This window comes from Capsicum annuum, chromosome 10 (genome assembly GCF_002878395.1).
Source record: "Capsicum annuum cultivar UCD-10X-F1 chromosome 10, UCD10Xv1.1, whole genome shotgun sequence".
NCBI classification, from domain to species: domain Eukaryota; kingdom Viridiplantae; phylum Streptophyta; class Magnoliopsida; order Solanales; family Solanaceae; genus Capsicum; species Capsicum annuum.
The window spans coordinates 221,122,733-221,148,220 of NC_061120.1; the positions used below are offsets into that span (position 1 = coordinate 221,122,733).

General features: G+C 30.1%; 1 protein-coding gene across 3 annotated transcripts; it reads left to right on the plus strand.

The window, feature by feature from the left end:
- Window positions 1–16,932: 16,932 nt before the first annotated feature.
- LOC107844022 (70 kDa peptidyl-prolyl isomerase) lies at window positions 16,933–24,179 on the plus strand. 3 transcript variants are annotated; one of them, XR_007045542.1, is made up of 12 exons: window positions 16,933–17,168; window positions 17,653–17,739; window positions 20,938–21,198; window positions 21,467–21,544; window positions 21,720–21,800; window positions 21,896–22,087; window positions 22,177–22,263; window positions 22,824–22,942; window positions 23,035–23,157; window positions 23,302–23,492; window positions 23,570–23,697; window positions 23,894–24,004. XR_007045542.1 is itself a non-coding variant. In XM_047397554.1 (12 exons), the coding sequence occupies exons 1-12, from the start codon at window positions 17,012–17,014 to the stop codon at window positions 23,991–23,993; spliced, it is 1,560 nt and encodes a 519-aa protein (XP_047253510.1). In that variant the 5' UTR covers window positions 16,934–17,011; the 3' UTR covers window positions 23,994–24,179. The 3 variants fall into 3 exon arrangements, 2 of the variants coding, with proteins under 2 accessions (XP_047253510.1, XP_047253511.1); XM_047397554.1 differs by having other exon boundaries at window positions 16,934–17,168; window positions 23,302–23,448; window positions 23,894–24,179; XM_047397555.1 differs by lacking the exon at window positions 17,653–17,739 and having other exon boundaries at window positions 16,934–17,168; window positions 23,302–23,448; window positions 23,894–24,179.
- The last annotated feature ends 1,309 nt before the right edge of the window (window positions 24,180–25,488 follow it).

The following is a 25,488-nucleotide window of genomic DNA, read 5'->3' on the forward strand; positions in this document are numbered from 1 at the left end:
TGTCCCATCTCCTAGCTGAAGATCTTCTTTTACAATCCTGATAAACCAACTCCAAGTGGACTTGTTTTCAATCTCAACCCCTGCCTATGCCAATGGCAACATTTGATTGTTACCATCTTTACACACAGCAACAATAACTGCCTTTTTGTCACTCTTTTTGAAAAACATCCATCCAAACCAATGCACTTCCTACAACCAGCTAAGAAGGACTTCTTCATTGCATCAAAACATATGTAGAAACCTTTAAACATTTTCTACCATCTTCAAATATTTCATCATGAAGCTTCAGTGCACATGTACTACCTGGATTTGATCTTAACAACTCATCTCTATAATCTGAAATTCTCTCAAATTCCAAATTATAGTCACCCATTAGTTCTGCAACCTTATTTTTGGCTTTCCTACACACTGTTCTCCCATCATCTAAATCCAGCTCCTTCTTAATAAGCAGCTGAAACTCAAAAATTCTAATATTTGGTTGTTCTTTTATCCTTTCATTGAAGTGGCTAGCTAAGAACTTGGTATTACAAAGTATGTTCCTATTGATAGGATCACACTTATGAACTGGATTGTAGGTTTTCACAACAAAGTTCATAGACCTAGAATCATTACTAGCATAAAGAAGCCATGGACAACCAGTTGTATACCTAACCCTTACCCTTGTAGGTTCATTAACACATTTCTCAATTATAACATGTTCAACAATAACATATTTAGTAACAGCAACTCTAAATTCATTAACACTTTCAAAAATAAGTCCTAACTCCCACACAACTTTCTGACAGTCTGAATTATATGCAACTCTCTTAACTTTTTTCCTCCTTCTAGCTTTATCTCTATGTTCAACCTGTTCAACTTCATCTTCTTCATCTATTACATCATCTGAATCAGTTTCAAAGCTGGCAGCTTCATCAGATGGGTAAAAAGGTTCATCACCAGCTAACTTTCCCTCCAAACAATTTCTATCACCACCTACAGATTCATCATAGCCAATATCTGGTCCCTTTCTTCTAGTTCCTAACTTAATATGTTCAGGAATTACTGGTCTCTCTCCCCTCATTCTTCTTTTTTTTCCTTTTTTCTTCCCTAAAACCTCTTAAATCTTCATCCACATATTCATCAACATCACTCCCAATCTCTATACCTCCATCAATAGATTCTACATCTGAATCTACAACAGATTCAAAAGGTGTAGCAGTAGAATTAGTAGGAGCAGCAATAGAACTACTAGGAGCAACAGATAACTACTAGGAGCAGCAGCTATAGGAGAAAAGACATGAGCAGTAGGTTGCTCAGTATGAGGAGGAGAAGTATGAGTAATAGGTTGGTCAAAAGGAGGGGCATCTTTACTATTTTTAGATGCCCTGTCAACACTTTCAATATCATTTTCAGTGTCTTTATTAAAAGACACGCCACTTGTCCCCTCCACATGCCATTCTCCATCACTTATACATTCCAAAAGTAGGGCCACTTCAGGTTCACCAACCATGTGACACACAAAAGCTTCCAAAACTTGCCCATTACCCAATTTTTTTAAAATGTCAATTGTGTCCTTGTCTGACCTAATTTCTTTTAATTTAGAACATTTGGGCAGTCTAACATATAGTAAGCATTGTTTGGGAATATACCCTAAATACTTTACATAATCCCTAAATTCAAATAAAGACAACCTATCTTCATCAACATCTAAAAATTCAGTAACTTGTCCACCCTCATATCTTTTTCCTTTTTTCCCCTTCACCTTATCCATATTAAGTTCTCCACCATGGTAAAATCTCAAAGTGATCAATTCAAAACTCATTTTATAAACCTGAAATCATTGACCACAAAAACACAATAAAGATACAAGTCTCATAATACACAAAAACCAAAAAGATACAAGTCTCACAGTACACCAAAATAAAAAATATTATATTATTTATGCAACAATTATAAGTATCACAGATTATTTATCACATATTGAACCTCACAACTCATATTGTTACAGATTGAAGCACATAAACAAATTATAACAGATCAGTTTTCAAGATAAATTAAAGACAACAAAAACCCCTAATTCAAAAACCCTAGTCATAACCCTAGTAAAATCGAACTATTATAAATGTCAAGGGTTATATTATCACATATTGATCATCTAAATGAAAATAAAATGTTAATTTGGACAAATTAAAGACGAATAAACCCTAACTCAAAAAACCGTAGATCTAATTTAGGAACGAAAATAAATCTTAGATCTACTATATTTAGGAAAGAAAAAAGCTAACCTTTGAACTGAAAATCAGTAGTTCCAACATAAAAGATCGTAACCTTAAGTTTTTATCCTAGATCGTACCACCTCCGTTGAAATCAACCCAATCAACTTCAACTGGAAAGAGATAAAAAATAATTTTTACATGTCAACAATGAAAAATAGAGCAAAATTATTGTTTATCTCTTCTATCGGGTTTAAATTTGATAAAAAATTTGAAAGACTGAAGAGAGGTGAATCTTCTACCACATTTTTCATATCATCCGATGACTTTTCATTTGGATGAACAGGTTTAATCGGGTTAGGGTATGATATGAGGTTGGGTCAGGTCGGATGGGTTAAATAGATGGGTTAAAGAGTAATCGGGTCGGGCTAAGCTTTAATAAAAAATAAAAATTAAATTAGACATGTGGCACCACAAGAGGGCGAGTGGAGTGCACTCCACTCATTAAACTTGGGCATGGGGTGTCCCGGGGAGGTAATAATATCACTTTTATATAGTTTAGGTGTGTAGTGGTTCACTTGTATAGTTTAGGTGTGAATTAGACTTTTCGAATATATTTTGGGGTGGAAATGATGTCTTTTCCCTTGTACTTCCATCACTACATAACTTTATAGAAATAATATCTCTTACGTTTTTATTGCAATCCAAATCTTTTCCATCTCAAAATAAATTCTTGCAAAAATGGACATAGTGAAAAGACTTGCTACTACATCTTCTTGTAAATTGGTTAAACATAAGGACATTAGGATAAATTCTCTTTTATTCTATATTAATTTAGTTACAAAAATTGGATAAAATTCCACTTGATAAGAGCTTTTTGCAGAATCCTTGTCAATATCAATAATGCTATATAACTTTTTTCAAGTAAGGTATGCTTATTTGTCAATCGGACATATTTAACTTGATACAAAATTTAAGAAAGTAAAAAGCAGAATAAGAAATTACCAGCATAGCATGACATAAGCACTCCTACCTACTAGACACGACACACTCCGTCCTACTAGCCTTCTACCGGCCTAATACGTGTTATCCACACCTTCCTATCTAGGGTCATATCATCGATAAGTTATAACTGCGTCATATTCTAATCAGCTCTCTCCAATATTCTTCGGTCTACTTCTACCTCTTCTGAATCCATCCATATTCATCCTCCCACACTTCTGTACTAAGCATATGTGCATCTTATAATATTCTTATTACACGCTCGAACCATCTCAGCCCCACGTCACACATTTTATCTTCCACCAAAATCACCCCATCTGTCAATGTATATATAATGCCAATATTGGTTATACTAGCGGAAGTCCCTCACTAAGGTTGGGTTTGGTGGACACATATGATTATATGCAACATCGATTCTCCACATAAATTTCTTTGTCATAATGTATTTACTTTTATTTTGTAATTTGTAACCACTTTTGCCTATTATACTCTTGAAATTGTTTTTGTCATCTTATTCATGTGAGGAAACACTTAATCAGCCCCAAAACCATGACTAGGTTACCTACCACTCGTGTTTAAGCATATTTATCGTTGCTAAATATATATATTTTTTGAGCATTTATCACTGACAATTACATTTTAACTCTCTTTGAAAATGACCCTAACGCCTATGACGATATTAGATCCAATAATAATTAACTAATACCGGTAATTAATTAGCATTTTACAATAAAATAATTAATTAATAAAAAATAAATTATTGAATTTTATAAAAAATTACAAAATTCAAGAAGAAACAAGATGTAGGAAAGAAAAAATAGTTTATTTCAGTAGTTCATTGCTGCATAGTTTAAACAATATGTAGCTAGGAAACCAAAGTTGTTCATTTCATTATTTCATTGTTACATAGTTTAACATAATATAAACACAAACATTAGGGCAAAAAGGGCAAAAAGAAGAAGTTTTCATCTAACAAAATTCTTAAGCATGAAAGATTATTTGCAATGAATTATGAACTAGAACTACATAGACATTAAAATTAAATCCTAACTAAGGGGATGGTGGAGCTGATGTAGTTGCCCGCCCAATGGTTGGTCGACGCGTGGATGAGCGAAAGTCGAGTAGGTAGCGTATACCCAATTGACGCCGTCTTTGAGTAGACGTGAAACAACTTTGACCCAAACTGCATTCGAGCTTTAGTCCCACCCGAAAAACTGTGGGCTAACACTCATCCAACTGACTCGAAAATGGTCCGTTCGCGCCGTTTCGCCCGTTTGACTACCCAAATGTACCCACCGACCACCTACCTTGCCAAAGGACCCAGAGAAACTCCACAACCCACCTGGGGGCCATCGATATTTTTGGCACAAACCGTTCTCGGGCCCCGGACCCGCCCTTAGAACCGTAGGCTAACACCCACCGATTTGGCTCAAAAATGATTCGTTTGCACCGTTTCACCTGTTTGACCAGCCAAATGGCCCCGCTATACCACCTAGAGCCACGCCACAGCCCGACAGGGGACTTCCGATCGATTTTTAGCTCAGACCATGCCCGAACCCACTTAGAGGATCGTGGGCTAACACCCACAACATGAAATTTTATGGCTCCTTTATATATATGTAGCTAAATATATTTAAAACCAATAGTGTAAGCCAAATGCCTAAAGGTCTGTTAAGTCCGATATGGTGGAGCAAACTATAGCGAAGCAGTTGAATTTCTACAAAAGTATGTGATTTCCATAGAACAAAGAAAAGGACGGATGGATATCTACTAGTTAGAGAATATGTTTTAGACTTGTTAGAGAATTTTAATATCATTATTATTATTGTTATTATTGTATTATGAATTTGACTTACTTTCAATTGTATTATATTTAGAGTTAATTCCTCAAATTGTCACTCAACTTGTAGAAGTATCCGGTTAAAGTAATTCACATCATACATGAAATAATTAAGGATTGGTACCACATGAGTGGTCATTTGGTTGATGTAGTGGGGAGATTTGTACATTTATTTTTGTTCTCTCATAAACAGTAAATGCAAAATTTATGGTATAAATGTATAATATAATATTTCATCTTTGAGTTTGCATGAATTAATTTAAAAAAAAAAAAAAAAAGTAAACGAATTTACCCAAAGTTGGATTTTCCTTCCATAGAAACGTCAGTTATGTTAGAAAACATAGTCAAGCAACTTTTGTCGAAAAGAAAAATGGAAAAAATATCTCTCTCACACACATTAAATTTATCAGATGTCAATTTTTTCAATCGGTTAAAGCTTGATTTGCAATTTGATTTAGTTTTTAATCAAATCATGAACACATCATCAACTATCATCATAACATCAATAATTATTAATATCAACCAACTTTACCATCATAATAAAAGTATTTTTTTCATTAACACTGACTTTGTTATGACAATCACAAAGGATCAATCTTGTCTTTTTCATTGATCGTCAATTTCTACTTTATTGTTATTCAACACCATCTAATTTGGATCAATTAATAGAATCAACCTTCAAAGCAATCACCAAAATTAACATAAGCAACATATCACTATTCTATAATATAGTAGTCTCAATGTCTCAATTTTATGACACTTTTCACTTTTTGAGATTCAAATTTTTTAGTGTGTCCGTACAATTGGGACTATAAAAGTTATATAAAAATTAGTTTAATTTTGACGGTAAAATATATCATTTTCTAACAAACTTGTAAAATAAATTATAATAAAAAGTTAATTCGTTTAACTCTATCCAAATATCAATAAATAAATTGGGACTCAAAAATTTTATAAGTATAATTTTTATTCATTGTAAAATTATCGGTAGGAGAAATTTTTGAGATAGAAATAGGTACAACAGTTATTTTTTCGAATCAATAAAAATGTATAAGAGGAATTAGCAAGTTCTAAAATTAAGAAATAGAGAGAATCAAGTAAGTAATTAATTAGGAAATAGTTTTATGATAGAATTGGATTAATGGGATTGAATTTCTTCTGATAGGAGCGTTTCCCGTATCTATAAATAATAAATAATAATAACGTATCCATACTAGCACAATAAAATAAAAATTAATCATGGAACAATAATTTATTAGTAGTGTGGTGCAAGAAGAAGCGAGAATATTTACTAGTAGGATGTTCCACAAGTGATCATCGTTGAGATATTTTTATTAATTGATTATTCTCTTTTAAAATATTAATGGTCTATAAATACCTGCTCGTTATGAATATTTAAATTTCAAAATGAATATTAGCTTTCAATCTTTAATTGTGAAATCTTTCCAATTGTTAGTATTTCAAATATCATTAGTGTACCATAAATGAATAGATTTTTTTAATAATTAAAAAAAAAATATCTCACACACACATTAAATTTATCTATCAGATGTCAAGTTTTTCAATCGGTTAAAGCTTGATTTGCAAGTTTAAAATTAAGGAATAGAGAGAATCAAGTAAGTAAGTAAGTAGGAAATAATTTTATGATATTATTGGATGAATGGGATTAGATTTCTTCTGATCGGAGCGTTTCCGTATCTATAAATAATAATTATAATAATAACGTACCCATACTAGCACAACAAAATTAAGAAATTGAAGAAAACAAGTATACTTTCAATTCAAGAAAATAAGTATAATAAAAAGTTAATTCGTTTAACTCTCAAATTTAAATATCAATAAATAAATTGGGACTCAAAAAATTTATAAGCATGATTTTAATTCATTGTAAAATTACTGTTAGGAGAAATTTTTGAGATAAAAATTAATACAACAATTATTTTTCAGAATCAATAAAAATGTACAAGAGAAATTAGCAAGTTATAAAATTAAGGAATAGAGAGAATCAAGTAAGTAATTAATTAGGAAATAATTTTATGATATTATTGGATTAATGGGATTGGATTTCTTCTGATAGGAGCATTTATGTATCTATAAATAATAATTATAATAATAACGTACCCATACTAGCACAACAAAATTAAGAAATTGAAGAAAATAAGTATACTTTCAATTCAAGAAAATAAGTATAATAAAAAGTTAATTCGTTTAACTCTCAAATTCAAATATCAATAAATAAATTGGGACTCAAAAATTTTATAAGCATGATTTTAATTCATTGTAAAATTACCGGTAGGAGAAATTTTTGAGATAAAAATTAATACCACAATTATTTTTCAGAATCAATAAAAATGTACAAGAGAAATTAGCAAGTTATAAAATTAAGGAATAGAGAGAATCAAGTAAGTAATTAATTAGGAAATAATTTTATAATACTATTGGATTAATGGGATTGTATTTCTTCTGATAGGAGCATTTCTGTATCTATAAATAATAATTATAATAATAACGTATCCATACTAGCACAACAAAATTAAGAAATTCAAGAAAATAAGTATACTTTCAATTCAAGAAAATAAGTATACTTTCAATTCAAGAAACAATGGCAGATAGGCTAATAAGTATACTTTCAATTCAAGAAACAATGGCAGATAGGCTTTCTGAATTGCTGATCTGCCTTCGCACTTATCTTTTTTCTTTCTTAGATATGAAAACATTAGTCAGAACATCACTTCTTTCAAGTAGTAATCGATTTCTCTGTCGAGATATGAAGTCTTTGAAAGTCATTTTCAGTGGGCCCCAAATAAATGTTTTCTTATATCATAGGCTCGTTGGAAATTATATTGCAGCTATTCATGGTGTGGATTTATCAAATATAGAGATTGATTTTACGTGTGGACTGTATTACGATTTGATTAGGAACATCGAGGGTTGGCTTAGGGATCACACTGCCCAAGTGAAAATCTTGAAACTTAATTTGGAAGAAGAAGGGAGCTTAGACCAGGTATTGTATCGTATATCATTTCCCTTTGCGGTGAGGACATCGAGAACACTGGTTCATCTGAGCCTTTCCACGTCAAGACACATCAGGTTAATCACACTTTCGCAGCATTGGGATGTGCCCACTTTGAAAGAAGTTAGTTTATGTGGATTTTCCTTGAATGGTGAGGACGGAGTAATAGGTGGATGTCATAACATCGAGAGATTAACATTGCAATCTTGTTGTTATGGAGGTCCCAACGAGATAATGAAGTTGGTGCTCAACAAGCTTTGGGTTTTGAAGATTGAGGATTGGAATTATAGGGGAAACCACTCAAAGTTTTCTGTCAATGTGGATGCACCTCTTCTGATCGATTTGATCCTGGTGAAACATTCATCAAATTTAATGTTTGCAAGGCCCATGAACCTCAAGTTTGTAATGTTTTCCTTGAAGAAATATAGGGTAAATGGTTGGACCTTTGGCAACACCATACTAAATATGCTTGATCAGCTTAGAACGGAAACTTTGAGAGTTTCAACAGGTTGTTGCCAGGAAGGGGGAAGCTGACACAAGAATCAATGTAGCACACACCCATATAATCACACTTGAAGATGATGGGCACATAAGCAACGTGGGTATTCAACATATGGTAAATATGTTGAAAAGTATGTTACAGAAACTATCATTTTTGAGAGTTCATAATAGGGAGCAGAAAACAGTATGTTACAAAGAAAAGTTGACTAAGATGGTCTTCGGATTAGCTGATTGGAATTGTTGAAATTGATAACTCATTCATTGGATTTTACTTTTCGGTCCTATTACTTCTACTTTTTGCAGTTTATTTGGAGTTGAGTTGGAGTCAAAGTTGGGGTTGTGTTTGTGTTTGTGTTTGTTCATTTAATTTATGTTTTGAAACTTTGTGAGAGAAGGACGTAAAAAAGTGAAAGCAAGTTTTTCTTGTTTTTCACTTTTCAAATACAACTCCAAGTTTTATTTGGAATTCTCATGGCCAAACATCAACTTGAAGTTGAATTTGACATAAAGTGAAAATGCCCGGACAAAGCATCTCTCACGGTGTAAATAAACTTATGCACAAACTCAATTCAACTCGGTAGTTACATAAAGTGTGGTTTTTCATGATTAGCAAATCATGAAATTAAATCATACCATATCATACATTGTAAGAAACAATAAAAACATAAACATAGTTCTCTTAGTAATCATACCATAACATACTTGTTTGAATTTGCTTTTGTTGTAATTCATATAGATTTTTATGCATGCATAATGGAGGTTATACATGAAAAATGAGAAAAGGTTTTCAAAAAGAAAATGAAGTATTTTCTTATTGATTAATGTCACACAATACAAAGTTTGATAAATCGACTCAACGCCCAAATTATTAAAAAACAATTGAGAAAAAATAAAATAATAATAAACCTCAAATAGAATTGATAATCAATAGGTAAAGATGTTTGATGTACCGTGTTAAAATAAATATGAAAAAGTTAATCATTGGCATTTTACATAAATCATTTGATGTATCGTGTTAAAATAAATAGTCTCATAATAAAATAATAGTTTTGAAGGAAGTAATAAGGAAATTATTTCATATTCAATAAATATGAAAAAGTTAATCATTGGCATTTTGACTTAAACCTCAATTATGGAGAAAATTATAAAAAAAATAAGTAAAAAAACAAATAAATAAATAAATAAATGTATAAAACAAACTGCAACCCATTTATGTAAAATGCGAATGATTGACTTTTTCATATTTTTGTTAAACTTTATCACACGTGCACTAAGTTTGATAGAATTGTTTGTTAGTACTTTCACTCATACTAATTAAATTGTTCATTACAGCATCACACGGACATTTTATTTTTATCTTAATTCAATTTACACGAAAATTCATAAAAATTTCTTAGTGGAACCAAAGATTCCATCCCAGTAAAAGATTTTTTTTTTTTTTAATTTCTTAGTGGAACCTAAGATTCCATCCTAGTATAAGTTTTTTTTATTTATTTAATCATTTTTAGGAAGAATTATTTTCTGGAAGAAGGTGACGTTTGCCTTTTAAAATAATTTGGAGCTAACTTTAATTTAGTTTTTGTGGGATTACACAAGGTATACTGTTTTGTGTTTCATCTTCATGACACCTAGGGTGGATTGAATAATCATATGCTAATTAATCTACAAGTTTAGCCTATTTTCTCTAGAATAAGTTGCATGTGCTATTGTAAATTTCTAATGAATAATCATATACATATGCTAAAGCAATATAATCACTTTTATTTTCTAATGAAATGGAAATATTACAACCTACGATGATATGATGGAGGAGAGAATGGAAGAAGTTAATTTTCAGTTAGAAAAAATTAAGAAAGAACCTACCACATTAAAGGGTAGTTCGATGCACTAAAGCTATCACGCTATGCACGGTGTCCGGGAAAGAGCCCCACCACAAGGGTGTATAGTACGCAATCTTACCTTGCATTTCTGCCAAAGGTTATTTCCAAGACTTGAACACCTCCACATTAAATTATTAAAAAAAAAAAAAAAAAGCTAGTTATTTATGGCAATCACAAGGGATATCGATGAGAATTTGCACATAGCATTCCGGTCGCTCAAAGAGGTTATGAAGATTACCACTGAACGATTTGTGTGGAGTGCGTGTCCGCCACTCAGCAGTTTTTCAAGATACCATCTTACACTCATGAATTAGTAGAATCTCACCATTCTCAAACAACCATATGGGTGGCACACACCGTTGCAAACAGTAATCATCCCCGCTAACTATTATATGTGGAATGGACGCAAACTCATACCACGATTCTTTCACACCGTATTCCTTCATCATCCACACTTGCACTCGATTGAAAAAATAGTTGAAACAAACACAAACACAATCCTTTAGTACCCCTATTCTTGTAGCCATTTGTTCATGACTAAGCCGTTCATGTTGAGGGAAATCCAGCTCTTGGTATGCCTCCGCTGATAGGTTAATCGATAAAATACAACTAGGAAGATCATCCCTTTCCCTATTGTGCTTACGAAAGGCCTCCCAGTGAAGAGCTCCATTCACCAGTTAACAGTACTCATCAACTGATTTGGGACTATCACTTAAACTCTTCCAACACTTCCTCCTTACACTATAAATGCTTATAGTGCATGTACTTCTTGGACTAATTATTTCTACCACTTTGTAATCATCTGTTAATTCATCATACCCGAATCCATACACAATTTTGAGCAGTTTCCACAACATTGGCGTTTTATCACGTTCTTGGGAGTAGCAAATCCATCCATTACAACAACCCCAGTTGTTAAAATGAGGGGGATTGGAGCTATTTGTTCGTCCAAAGAACATATATAGGGTAGAGGGATGACAGAACAAACAAGTCTACAATTGGACAGGAGGCTAGTTGAGACATTGTAATGTGCTTTCGCAAATTGAGCACTAGAGATTTCAGAAAACCACAACTTGGATACACACTTGAATCACAACAGAGACTTGACCGGCAACCTCAAAAGTATCTCAACGATCATCACTTGTGGAACATCCATGAGTAATTTTTAATTTTAATTTTGTTGTGCTAGTATGGGTATGTTATTATTATTTATTATTTATAGATACGGAAAACACTCCTATCAGAAGAAATCCAATCCCATTAATCCAATCCTATCATAAATTTATTTCCTTAATTACTTACTTGATTTTCTCTGTCTCTATTCCTTAATTTTAGAACTTGCTAATTCCTCTTTTACATTTTTATTGATTCGAAAATAATCCAATCCTATCATAAATTTATTTCCTTAATTACTTACTTGATTTTCTCTGTCCCTATTCTTTAATTTTAGAACTTGCTAATTTTTCTTGTACATTTTTATTGATCCGAAAATAATCCAATCCTATCATAAATTTATTTCCTTAATTATTTACTTGATTTTCTCTCTCTCTATTCCTTAATTTTAGAACTTGCTAATTCCTCTTTTACATTTTTATTGATCCAAAAAAATAATTATTGTATCCATTTTTGTTTCAAAAATTTCTCCTACCGGTAATTTTACAATGAATTAAAATCATGCTTGTAAAATTTTTGAGTCCCAATTTATTTTTTGATATTTGGATTTTGAGAGTTAAACGAATTAACCTTTTATTATAATTTATTTTACAAGTTTGTTAAAAAGTGATATATTTTACCGTCAAAATTAAACAACTTTACTTTTAATATAACTTTTATAGTCCCAATTGTACGGACAACATTAAAAAAATTGAATCTCAAAAGTGAAATATCTCATAAAAATTGAGACATTGAGACTACTATATTATAAAATAGTGATACGTTGCTTATGTTTATTTTGGTCATTGCTTTAAAGGTTGATGCTATTAATTGATCCAAAATAGATGGTGTTGAATAACAATAAAGTAGAAATTGACGATCACTAAAAAAGACACGATTGATCCTTTGTAATTGTAATAACAAAGTTATAATGCTATACAAAAACATGGTAGCTGGAGTGAATATAGAGTCCAATGCAAGTTGCCTTCTACAACAATTTTCCTTATTTATAATATTAAGATTAAAAAGTTAAAATAATCGAAACTTACCTATAATAAACTTCAAAGTACTTGATTGTGTAAAAATAATTTTTACTGCCGGCGAATACTAGTTAAACTCTATATTTTATTCTTAGTGTTTGCTAGTGTTTACGGTCATATTTTGGAATGTTTTTTACTTTTGTTTTTTCACTATCTAGATTGTTTTGAAGAATTTTTCTTGAGCGGAGGGTCAATCAGTGAATATGATATTAATATATGCTTTTATTTTTGATTATTCACTTGGATTAAATAATATTAAAAGTAAAATACTTTCTTCATCCTAAATTATTCGTTCCAAATTGAGATGACACATTGATTAAGAAAAATACTCCCTCCGTTCCAAATTTTTTAATTTAATTTTTCATTTTACTTGTCTTTTTTCATTAATCAAGAAGAGACAATTTTTTTTTCCATGTTATACCCTTTTCTTTAATTACTTTTTCTTCAAATTAAAATGTAAACATCATTTAATAGGGGTACTATGGTAAACTAGGTATGTAATTAATTATTTTTCTTAATCAATGTATCATCTCAATTTGGGACGGGTAATTTAGACGGAGAGAGTAATTAATAACATGCCATTACCATAGTACCCCTATTAAATGATGTTTACATTTTAATTTGAAAAAAAAGTAATTAATGCGAAGGGTGAAACATGAAATTAATTTTTGTCTTTTCATGATTAATAATGAAAATAATGAGAAATCAAATTAGAAAATTTGGGACGTAAGGAGTATAAGGTACTCCCTCCATTTTGTTTTAGTTGGCATTCTTTCTAAAAATATTTATTTCAATTTAGTTGTCCCTTTGATGAAATCAAGAGGGATTTTTTATGTTCTTCCAATACTACCCTCAACATTAAATAACTAAACAAGGTGTATTTACTCAAATTTATATTTTCAAAGCATAATTAATAAGGTTAATTTGGTAAAATAAATTCCTAATTAATATTTTCTTAATGGATATGTCAATTACATTGAGGCCAACTAATATGAAACGGAGGTAGTAGTATAAATAAACAATAAATTATCATATCCAAAATTCATGCAGAAAAATTAATTGAGAATTAATTTTTCAAGTAAAGAGTATAAGGTAGTATAGATGAACAATAAATTATCAGATCCAAAATTCATGCAGAAGAATTAATTGAGCATTTATTTTTTGAGTAAATCATGAGCAATAAGTTATTGAATAACTCTATGTTTTTTCAAAAAAATTCAATGTTATGATTTGAAAAACGTACTGTAACTTGACACCCTGGTTATATAAAAATCTTTCCTAAGAGAGCTCGAAATTTAATTCAGGATAGCGTTGTATAAGTAAAATATAACATATACACATACATACACACACATATATATATATACTAATTTAGGTATTCGTGTCTCGCGCGTGTGCCTCACGCACTTTATTGAGTTTAAACGTTACACTAAATAGGATATTTGTTTAAATAATAAAAATAAATACAATAATTAAATTCAACATATTTTGAAGAATTTTTTTAATTAAACCTAGTCTTTATCAAAAAAATGTGTCAAAGTCGATCGACATTCATCATATATTTCTTTATGGGGTTAATTTTTATTTATTATTTTTTTTATTTTTCTTTCTTTGTTCTTTTCTTCATTTTTTTTCCTGGTTTTACTATACTCAATAAATTAAAAATTTTATTCTTTTGCTTCATTTTTATTCCCCCCCTAGTTTTTATTTATTGATATTTGTAAACAAATTAATTTTTTTTGTCACTCAATCATGGTGATAATTTATATTTTTTACTTATTTAATTTTCTTTTAGTGTAAGAAAATTTGGATATGAAAATTTGAAATTAAATCTCATAAGTAATAAATTTATCTTTCTTAAGTCTATATGATATTATTTATTATGATTTACTATTATTAAAGGCATCTCTAATATTTAGAAATTAAAGAATCATCATATATTTTTTATTATTAAGGATATCTCTTGTAAAATAAAATTTAAAGTTGGTATGGTCAATAAATGGAGTGGGTCCTAAATAAATGTAAATATTGATTTAATTTTCTTAATATTTTTTTCCTAAAATTTTAGAGTTGCCCCAGAGGAATTAGAGAATTTGTTTCCGACGGACCTCGACATTATAAATAATTTTACATGTATTTTTTTTTTTTGTGGGTGGAAAAAGTTAACAAGTATATCTGCAGCATATTCCAATTCTTTTTTGTACTCCCATCACAACATAACTATATACAAATCATATCTCTTATGTTTTTATTTCGATTCAAAACTTTTCCTTCTCAAACTAAATTCTTGCGAAAATGGATATAGTGAAAAGACTTGCTACTATATCTTCTTGTAAATAGGTTAAACATAAGGACATTCGGCTAAATTCTCTTTAATTCTATATTTAGTTACAAAAATTAGATAAAATTCCTCTTAATATGAGCTTTTAGCAGAATCCTTGTAAATGTCAATAATGCTATATAACTTTTTTCAAGTGATGTACACATATTTGTTGATCGGTCATATTTGACTTGATACAAAATTTAAGAAAGTAAAAACGGAACAAGAAATTACCCGCATAGCCTGGCGTACGACTATTAGTACATATAATAAGACAAATCACTCCTACCTACTAGCCACTACACACTCCGTCCTACTAGCCTTCTACCCTAATCCTTGTCATCACCACCTTAACTATCTAGGGCCATATCTTCGATAAGTTGTAACGGCTCCATATTCTAGTCACCTATCTCCCATATTCTTCGGTTTACTTCTACCTCTTCTGAATCCACGCATCCATAGTCAGCCTCCCACTCTTTCGTACCGAGCATACGTGTATCCTATATTCTCATCGCATGCCCGAACCATCTTAACCCCACGTCCCGCGTCTCATCTTCCACCAAAATCACCCCACCTGTCAATGTGTATATAATGTCAATATTGGTTATACTAGTGGAGGTCACTCACTAAGACTAAGGTTCAGTTTGGTGGACACATATATGATTATATGCAACATCGATTCTCCATATAAATTGCTTTGTCACAATGGATATACTTTTATTTTGTAACCATTTTTGGCTATTACTCTTCAAATTGTTTTTGTCATCTTATTTATTTTTTTTTACTTACACCGGGTGTCCGAGACTCTTCGAGCCTCGACTAATCCCGAGGGTGCACAGGCCCTCGGCAAGGAGTTTCCCGTAAGTGCGCAAGTGCATCACGTGTAATTCAGAGTTTCACCAAGTCCATGATGGAACTCAGAAATTGTTTACATCCAGTGGGTATCGAATTTGAGACCTTAAAAAAGAGCACCCCAAAGCTCGAGTCAATTACCACCAAGCCAGCCCTTGAGGGTTTTTGTCATCTTATTCATGTGAGGAAACACTTAATTAGCCCCAAAATCATGATTAGGTTCCCTACCACTTGTGTTAATTAAGCATATGAATAACTAATAATTATTGGTCTAGTTTTTCTTAGTCCATTAACCATATAGTGTGAGTTGTCTTAATTTTTCTCATTTAATTTACATTTCTCTGATAAAAAATTCAATTTTTATGCGTATTTCGAGGAAGGAGTGTTGGTGTTACGCTCGTGACATTGCTTTGACTAACATGCATCCCCACCTATATGGTACTAGTGCCCCTGTCGTCGTCAAATTTTGGGTTTGCTTCTTGATATATTGACGTGGACAACTAGAAGTGAATAAAAGTTTGTTTTTATTGTAATGGCATTTCATATAAATCACATTTGACAGACGTGGTTATAAATAAAATCACATCTAATAAACGTAATTTATGAATCGCATATGACAAATGCGACTTACAAATCAATCATAACTGATGTTACTTATAAATTGCACTGTTGAATGCTTCTATCTCTCGACAAAGATCACGTGAGTATTCAATTATGCTTTAGATGCTTTACGATGGAATAAATCAATCCAATTCTCTTTCTTTTTTTGATGCTTTTCTTTATATCTCCGACACACAATGAAGGATAATTTGACAAACACGACTTATAAATTGCATTAGTTTTGACAAATTATGGGCCTTCTTTTGCTGGACCAGCTTGGGTAGGTACTATTGGGCCTAAGCCTAATGGATCGAGCTCAGGCATATGGATGATTTGCAGAATATTACCATTTAATGCCCGTTGCTTATCTCGTGGCCCAATTCAATTGACAAAATTGCATGTTTGTATTGTTGCAATGAGGATATTTTGGCACAAAATTTTAAACGGGGACAAAACTTAAATAGTGGCTATAGTGGAAAAGAAAAAAAAAAAAAAAGGAAAATCCTAGCTGAAAGAACTTTTAAAAAGTGTGGGAAACTAACTTATCTACAATTTGAAGTTCTCCTTTGTCTACTACAACAAACTTATCTTCTTTTTACTAAACAGAAAAAAAGCAAAAATGGGAGATTTTAATTCTAAGAAAATTAACAAAGTGAATTTTGGAAGTGATATTCAAGAATTACCAAATAGAGAAATTGGGAAAGAAGGCTTGAGAAAAAAGATTTTGCAAAAAGGGAATTCTTGGAAGACACCATTTCCTGGTGATGAAATCCAAGGTATGTTCAGTGGCGGAGCCAGAATTTTTATTGAGGGATTCAAAAGTAACTATACAAACTAGTCGAAAGAGGTTCAATATCTACTATATATGAATAAAAAATATTTTTAACCATGTAAAAATAGTATAAAAACAATATAATTTTCTGTCGAATGAGATTGGGATGAACACCCTGGTGGCTGCAAGCCTCCAACCTCTAGTTTATTGTACTTCGATTATCATATCATTTGACTGTAGTTACTATTTAGAATATATTATTATGAGTTCACTTCTATTATTTTTTTTTTTTGGATTCTTTTTCTTGTGTCGAGAGTTTATCAAAAACACTTTTTCTACCTCTCAAAATAAGGATAAAATTATATACGTACTTCTACCTGCCACTTTCTGGGACTGAATATTGTTTTGTTGTCACTCATGAAATCCAGGTATGATTTTTTTAAAATTTATTGCTATTATTTTTGGTTATCATTTTGTGTTATTTATAGTTCATTACAGAGTGAAACTTCAAGATGGGGAATATTTTGATTCAAGCTATGATAAAGGAAAGCCTTTTACATTCAAGCTAGGACAAGGTATTATTCTTTTTTCTTTTATAATATTATTCAAATACTACTTTACTATATTTTACGAATTTAAGTTGGATACATTATCAAAAAAAAGTCACGTAACTCTTTGTGTTATTTCCCTCAAAATATTTTACTTATCTTGTATGATTTTATTTAATAGGTCACTCAAGCCATAAAATGATAGTATATTATTTTATTTATGGAATTTCTTTATAAATGACTTTCTTTTGGGCGAAACAGAAAGATTTTATTTAATTAAATAAATCAGATGTACAAATAGCTCAATTGGAAATGTGTGTATATATATATATATATATACTAGTTCAGGCGCACGTGCCCCGCACGTGTAACTTTAAATTATTTAAAATTATATGATTTTATCTATTACGAAGGTTTATAATAAAGTGCAAAAAGTTCAAAACATATATTTTATTGTAAGCACGTATATATTTTACCATCAGAAGTTTCAATTGGTTAATGGATTTAAATTTATTATAGATGTAGATGTAAATTTGTAGACTTTTCAAATCTTCTTAAAATCAAATTTAGTTGATTTAGAATTCATAAACTAATAAAAAAATATTAGTTGTCATTAATTTTGATGACTTCTAATAAGGAAAGGCTTACCATAAATATATTTAATTAGTTTTCAACTATTAAATATTAGAAAAAATAGTAAAAGAACGATTTTGGCTAAAGTAAAGACTTTTAATGAAGGACAAAAAGTTCAAACGATATTTCTAAGGCCCTTCACACTGTAATATAACTAGTTTAGGTGTACGCGCTTTCGCGCGTGTACCTCACTTTATTGAATTCAAACGTTACACTAAATATGATATTTGTCTAAATAACAAAGATAAGTACAATAATTAAATTCAATATCTTTTAAAGAATTTATTTAATTAAACCTAAACTTTACCAAAAAAAAATAGTCAAAGCCAAGTCATCATATTGATACAATAGCTAATTTTGTAGTCAAAAAGTAATCACTATGATTCAATTTAGAAGAATTATATGATAATAACCAAGATTATCCAAAATAATTAAGCAGGTAAATAAACAAGGCCAAAAGAATTTGAAAATAATAATATTTTCTAAGCTATGTACGCCAAGTTTATTTCCCAATAAGTAAATTAATTTCTTCGGTAGTTTAACGTGTATCTTAATATTTGAAGTATTTTCTTAATAGAGTACTATTTTAGGAGAAGTTTTCTATCTTATTTTAGGAGTATTTTTCTCATTGATCGGTACAATAAAAATATTAATTGATTCTCTTTCTATATATTGTAGGAGTACCTTTTATTTAAGGAGTCTAGTTAATATAATAAAATTAATTAAATAATAATTTAAAAAATTGTGAAAAGACAATTTTGTCTAAAGAAGAGTCTTTTAACGAAGGACAAAAAGTTCAATTCACTTTTCTAATGATTTTCACACTTTTAATAAATTATAGATATAGATATTATATATATATATATATATATCCTCGCGCATGTTCCTCACTTTATTGAGTTCAAATGTTACACTAAATAAGATATTTGCTTAAATAATAAAGATGTATATAATAATTAAATTCAACATCATTTGAAGAATTTATTTAATTAAATGTAACCCTTACCAAAATAAATTCTCAAAGTCGATCGGCATTTATCTACCACCTGTAAACTGCAATAAAACAATATGATGATAGAAACATCAAAACAATATTATTAAATCTAATTTTTACACAATTTTTTTCAAGGTTGTCTGACACTCATCTACCACCTGTAAACTATAACAAAATAATACAATAATAGTGATATCAAAATAATACAACCAAACTTTACCTTTACACAAAACAAATTCTAAGAACAAAGATATAAAAATAATACAATTAAACCTAATATTTACCTAAAAAAAATTCTCAAAACCAACTGACATTCATCTACCACCTGCAAATTTATCTACGACCTGTAAATTACAGTAAAAAAATATAATAGTAATCACAAAGCTTCACTTTTAATGAAAATAATTCTTGTCTGAGTGAAAATTTTGACACTAAAAAATAACTTAAATAAAAACAAAGAAGATATATATACACACACATTGAATAATTCTATTATGTTAACAAAAATAGTGAAGAAGTTGAGGGTTAGAAAATTAAGAATCCATCAATCTAGACATGCAACCGAATCAAGTTAGATGAGCATCAATCATATTTTCACAATAGGTAAACCAACTTTTTATCTAGTTTAGCATGTATATCAATATTTATAGAAGTATTTTCTTAATCCTATTTTAAGAGTATTTTTCTATCCTATTTTAGGAGTATTTTTCTAATTGATTAGTACAAAGAAAAATATTAATTGATTCTCCCTTCATATATTTTAGGAGTTTCATATATTTTAAGAGTCTAGTTAATATATTAAAAATAATTAAATAATAAATTGAAGAAAATAGTGAAAAAAACAGAAAAATACTTAGTTTCCCGTGATATTTATATCAAATTAAAAAAATTTAATACTAAGAATTAAAAATTGAAGTAAAAATTATATATACCAGTAAACTTGTTTAAGCTATAAAAGTTCACACTAAAAAAGTATTATTGAACTATTTATTTATTTTGCTGTAAGAAAGAGATAAGATTTCTTTTTCTTTAAGGACCAATTAGTCAAGATTGATATTTGTTAATGGGTTCTCCTTGTTTGTTTCGTGTTATTTTATTTTTTTTCCATAAATAAAGGGACAAGGAGAAATACATTTTCAGTTGATACGTCTATAGAAAGCAACGTCAATAATTAAATTATTAAATTATTTTACTACTGCTTTTAACTTTTGTAACTGTCCAAAAATAGGATAAATTTATTATTTTAATGTATAAGGTGAATTCTATTTCAAATAAGTTGTATCGTTTTAAACTAATAAAGTAATTTTATTTTTCTTCTATAATTGTATTTATTTGCCAAATATAAGGTACTATAATTAAGACTCTTTTAATAATGGTGATTTTTTATTTTTCCAAAAATATATATGATTAGTACTTATGTATAATTATAATTTAAAAAATAGTAAAAGGACGATTTTATCTGAAAGTGTTTTATATATATATATATGTATATGTATGTATGTATGTGTGTGTGTATATGTATGTATGTATAACAAATTTCTAATCAAATAGAGCCTGAAATTTAGTTTAATTGAGTAAATTTTGTTGTTCATTTCTAGGTGAAGTTATTAAAGGATGGGATGAAGGACTTGCAACAATGAAAAAGAGTGAAAAAGCAATTTTCACAATTCCACCAAATTTGGGTTATGGAGAAATTGGTTCACTACCTCTAATTCCTCCAAATTCAACACTCATTTTTGAAATAGAATTGGTTTCTTGGAATTCAATTAGAGATATAAGTGGAGATGGAGGAATATTAAAGAAAATAATAAAAGAAGGTGAAGGATGGGCTACACCTAAAGATGTAGATGAAGTACTTGGTAAAATTTTATGCCTTATTTCATTTAATTTATTATTAGTATACGCGTCACCTTGAAATTTCATTTCTGTATATTATAAATTGTCGTCTAAGCATCTAATCCAAAAACTATTCTTGTACATGTCATGCGCGATAACTATTATTAGTCAACAATTAAAAAATTGGTAGTTTTTTTTTCAAGGGGTTCTTGGAACACACATATATATATATATTCCTTCCTTTGTTCCTCATGTTTTAGAGTTCTTATTACCTCTTCTTTTATTGGATAGTGAAGTATGTAGCAAGCACTGAAGATGGAAAAATTCTGTCAAAATTTGAAGATGCTATTGAGTTTTCTTTATTGGAAGGTAATTAAATACATGTTTAGAATTACCTTTTTTACATTGTAATATCTATGTTGCTCGTATCGTTGGGTGGTATCGAATTCTCCAAAAGCTATGCACTTTTTTGAATATCTGACATGGGTGCGACAGCGTATGTATGTATGTAGTACTAATAGAATTTAATTTGCATATTTATTAGGTCATCTATATCCAGCCATGAAGAAGTGTATAAGGACAATGAGAAAAGGAGAAATAGTTGAGTTAACTGTGAAGCCAGCTTGTAAGTTTGATAAACACAACAAGAAGTTATAAGTATTATTAATAAGTAAAAAAGAAGAATATTTAATAAAATATTTTGTTCTAATAATTTTGAAGATTATTTTGGAAATTCAAGTTTTGATGGTGATGGAATTGGAATATTGCAATCAAATTCCAATTTGATAATTCATCTTGAGTTGATTTCATGGAAAATTGTTGTTGATGTTACTGGAGATAATAAGGTTCTTAAGAAGTTAATTAAGGTTGGTGAAGGTTATGATCACCCTATTGAAGGATCCCTTGCAAAAGGTAATTAATTTTTTACTAATTAATTTTGTTTATTCAATACATTTATATAATCAAGAAGATTAAGGTTTGGATATTTTATGTTTTCTAAGTGATGTATATTGGAAAGCATGAAGATGGGACTGTATTTGAAAGAAAAGGATCAGATGAAGAACCCTTTGAATATGTATGTTCAGAAGGTAAAATTTTTCTTCTTTATCTTGTTTCTATTTGTTAGAAATCGTACAGAATAAAGCAAACTACAAGCAGAAAGAAAAACAAGAACACACAGATTTACATGGAAACCCTTGTGGGAAAAAAAATCATGGGTAGAGACAGAAGAGACTATTAAAAATAATTATAACAATGTTGTTCGGATCAGCTTGCACGCAGAAAAGCTAGGGCACAAGGGGTTAATATGAATCCCATTTGTGAAAATCCCAAGCGGTTAAGATATCTTTAAAAAAAAAAAAAAGAATGTATTTTTTTGTGCGGAATCCACTATCCGAGTAATCAAGATTCACGCTGCATATGACCCATTTAAGGGCCGGGGTAGGGGAAACGTTCCTTAACATTTACTTTCTCCATTATATTCTCAAAGTTCAAACTCGAGATTTCTGGTCAAGGGTGTAGGGATCTCGTCCATCCGCCCTCGTGCATGTGTTACATACTAGGAAATTAAGAGAGTTAACATTTGAAGTTTACAAAATTTTACAAAGCTATGGTGAAATAAGCTTGTTATATATGTTGATCAATGTAGGGCAAATAAATGATAGTTTAGATAGAGCTATCATGACTATGAGAAAAGGAGAAGCAGCAACAGTGACAATCAGCTCAGATTCTGTGCTTTATGAGATCAAATTAGTTGATTTCAACAAGGTTTATCTCTTTGTCTTTCCAACACAATGAATAATGATCAATTGAGAGTGATCAAACTACTGTTCTTTTAACTATTTTCCTGATTCATACAGGAGAAACCATTTTGGAAAATGGATACAAAAGAGAAACTTGAGGCATGTGAGAAAATCAAGAATGAGGGAAATGTACTATTCAAAGATGGGAATTTTCAGTGTGCCTCAAGGAAGTATGACAAGGAATGTAATATAGTTTTTATCATCCTGGAATGTTCAAACTATTATCGTGTTTTGATTTGCGCACAATAATAACTATGCCTCAATCTCAAACACTTGGCGTAATGTACTTTCTATAAGCTGAAGTGTATGTATTGTGAATTTCAGGCCTTGAAATTCATCCAATTCGATCATTCATTCAACAGCGATGAGAGGTGTCGAGCAAATGCTTTGCGATTATCATGTTATTTGAACAATGCTGCTTGTAAGTTGAAGGTTGGAGAGCATCAAGAAGCCTCAAAAATGTGTAGCAAGGTTCACTATTTGCCCTGTCACGCTTGTGATTGCGACTATTGAATGTAATTTCTTAAAAAGCGTGCAAAAATCTTAAAAGACAGATAATACGCTACTGAAAGGAGATTTTTGGTATTGACAGGTTATAGAATATGATCCTTGCAATGTGAAAGCTTTATTCAGAAGGGCTCAAGCATACCTAAGAATCAATGAACTAGAAAAGGCTGAAATTGATATAAAGAAAGCTCTTCAAGTTGATCCAAACAACAGGTATACTAAATACCTACCACCGTCCACCTATGTTGCTGCTCGGACTCTTTAAAAATGTTGCAGGACGCGTGCCTGATCCTCCAGAAGTACCGCATTTTTGGAAGATCAGATACGTGTGCAACAACATTCTTGGATATCGTTTTCATGTGATATTTACTTAATTGTTCTCTCAAAATTTGAAAATTGATTTCTCCAGAGATGTGAAGGTCATCTACAAGGAAATGAAGAATAAGCAGAAGCAATATGCACAACATGAAGTTAAAATCTTTAGCACTATGCTATCAAGATTGGCCTAGGAGTTTCAGTTGAAAAAATTATGTACAAATTGAAGACTTAAAATCTTTTTTGTATTATATAGAATCTTTATTCTTTAGAAGTACGCAAAATCTTGAAAATTCTGCATGAAAAGTTTAATAATTTAAATTGTATTTGCTACAAGTTATAGGTTTATACAAAAAATGAATTCTGTTTTTCTTGTTGAAGACAGAGTAGTTCGAAACCATAAGCACTATTACACCGTGAGGTAGTCATATAGAGTGAACGTTCATTCATAAAATAAATTATACGAGTATATAAAAATATATTTTATATATAAAAATTACTTTTTATACAAATATATTAAATTCCAAACACTCTTAGCGAAATTTCTAATTTAGAGAAAGGTTTTTATATAACCAGAGCTTAAAGTTACAGCATTTTTTAAAGTCATAACATTGATTCTTTTTTAAAAAAAAAACATTGTGACTAATTCAATTACTCGTAAAAATAAATGCTCAATTAATTACTCTGCATGAACTTTGGATCCGATAATTTATGTTCATTTATATCTACCCACCGTTTCCTATTAGTTGTTCACTGTAGTATTAAAAATATATTTTTATTTTTATTTGTCATGTTTCACATATTAAGATAAAACTATATTACTTTTTTTACATTTTATCTTTAACATTAAGTACCTATTCTTCAATTTATATTTCAAGACCTAAGACTAAACGTCAGTTAATATGATTATTGTGGCAAAATACTTGTGTATGTCAATCATTATTTCGTAAGAAATATGCAAAATTCAAACTGAATAAGTAAAAGTGGATGTGGAGAGTTGTATATAATATACATGTGTGGAACAACCTTTTACATTGACGGGAGTAATTAATACATTGAAACTACGTACTGTTTTATCTAATTACCTCTCCCAATACCTAAGTCGAAAGCAATATTTAGATGAAAATATATACTAGTCTACGTATGTAGTAGTGTTTTTTTTTTTTTTTTTTCACAAATGTTAATGATAGAGAAGAAGCCACTTGGGGGGAGAGTGTCCACAAAATACAGATGTATCATTTCTTATTATATATTTAATAAATGCAATCAATTACTAGTGCAGACATTTACTTGGCAGCATCCATAATCTTTATAGCAATATTTGTGGATGCTTTGTCTAGTTGATGAATATTTTTAAGGTTATTGACTCCTCACATATATTATATAGGGAGTTCTTTTGTCTTATGAGCCTTGTGGGACGAATATTTGGGGTTATTTTAATTTTAATCTGATAAGTCACAGTATATAGTATGCTAATATAAAGTTTTTATTTTAATTATCACTGTGCCTAATTACACGAAATGTTGTTTTTTTAAAGATAAACGTGGTACGTACAACAAATTATGTGTAATATGAAATGAACAAAAGTTACATTGAACTTGCAAATCTCACATGCATGGAGCATATAGTTATTATGCCTCGTTATAAATGGGGCGGCTTTAATCATGCCATTCAATGACTAAAGTCTCC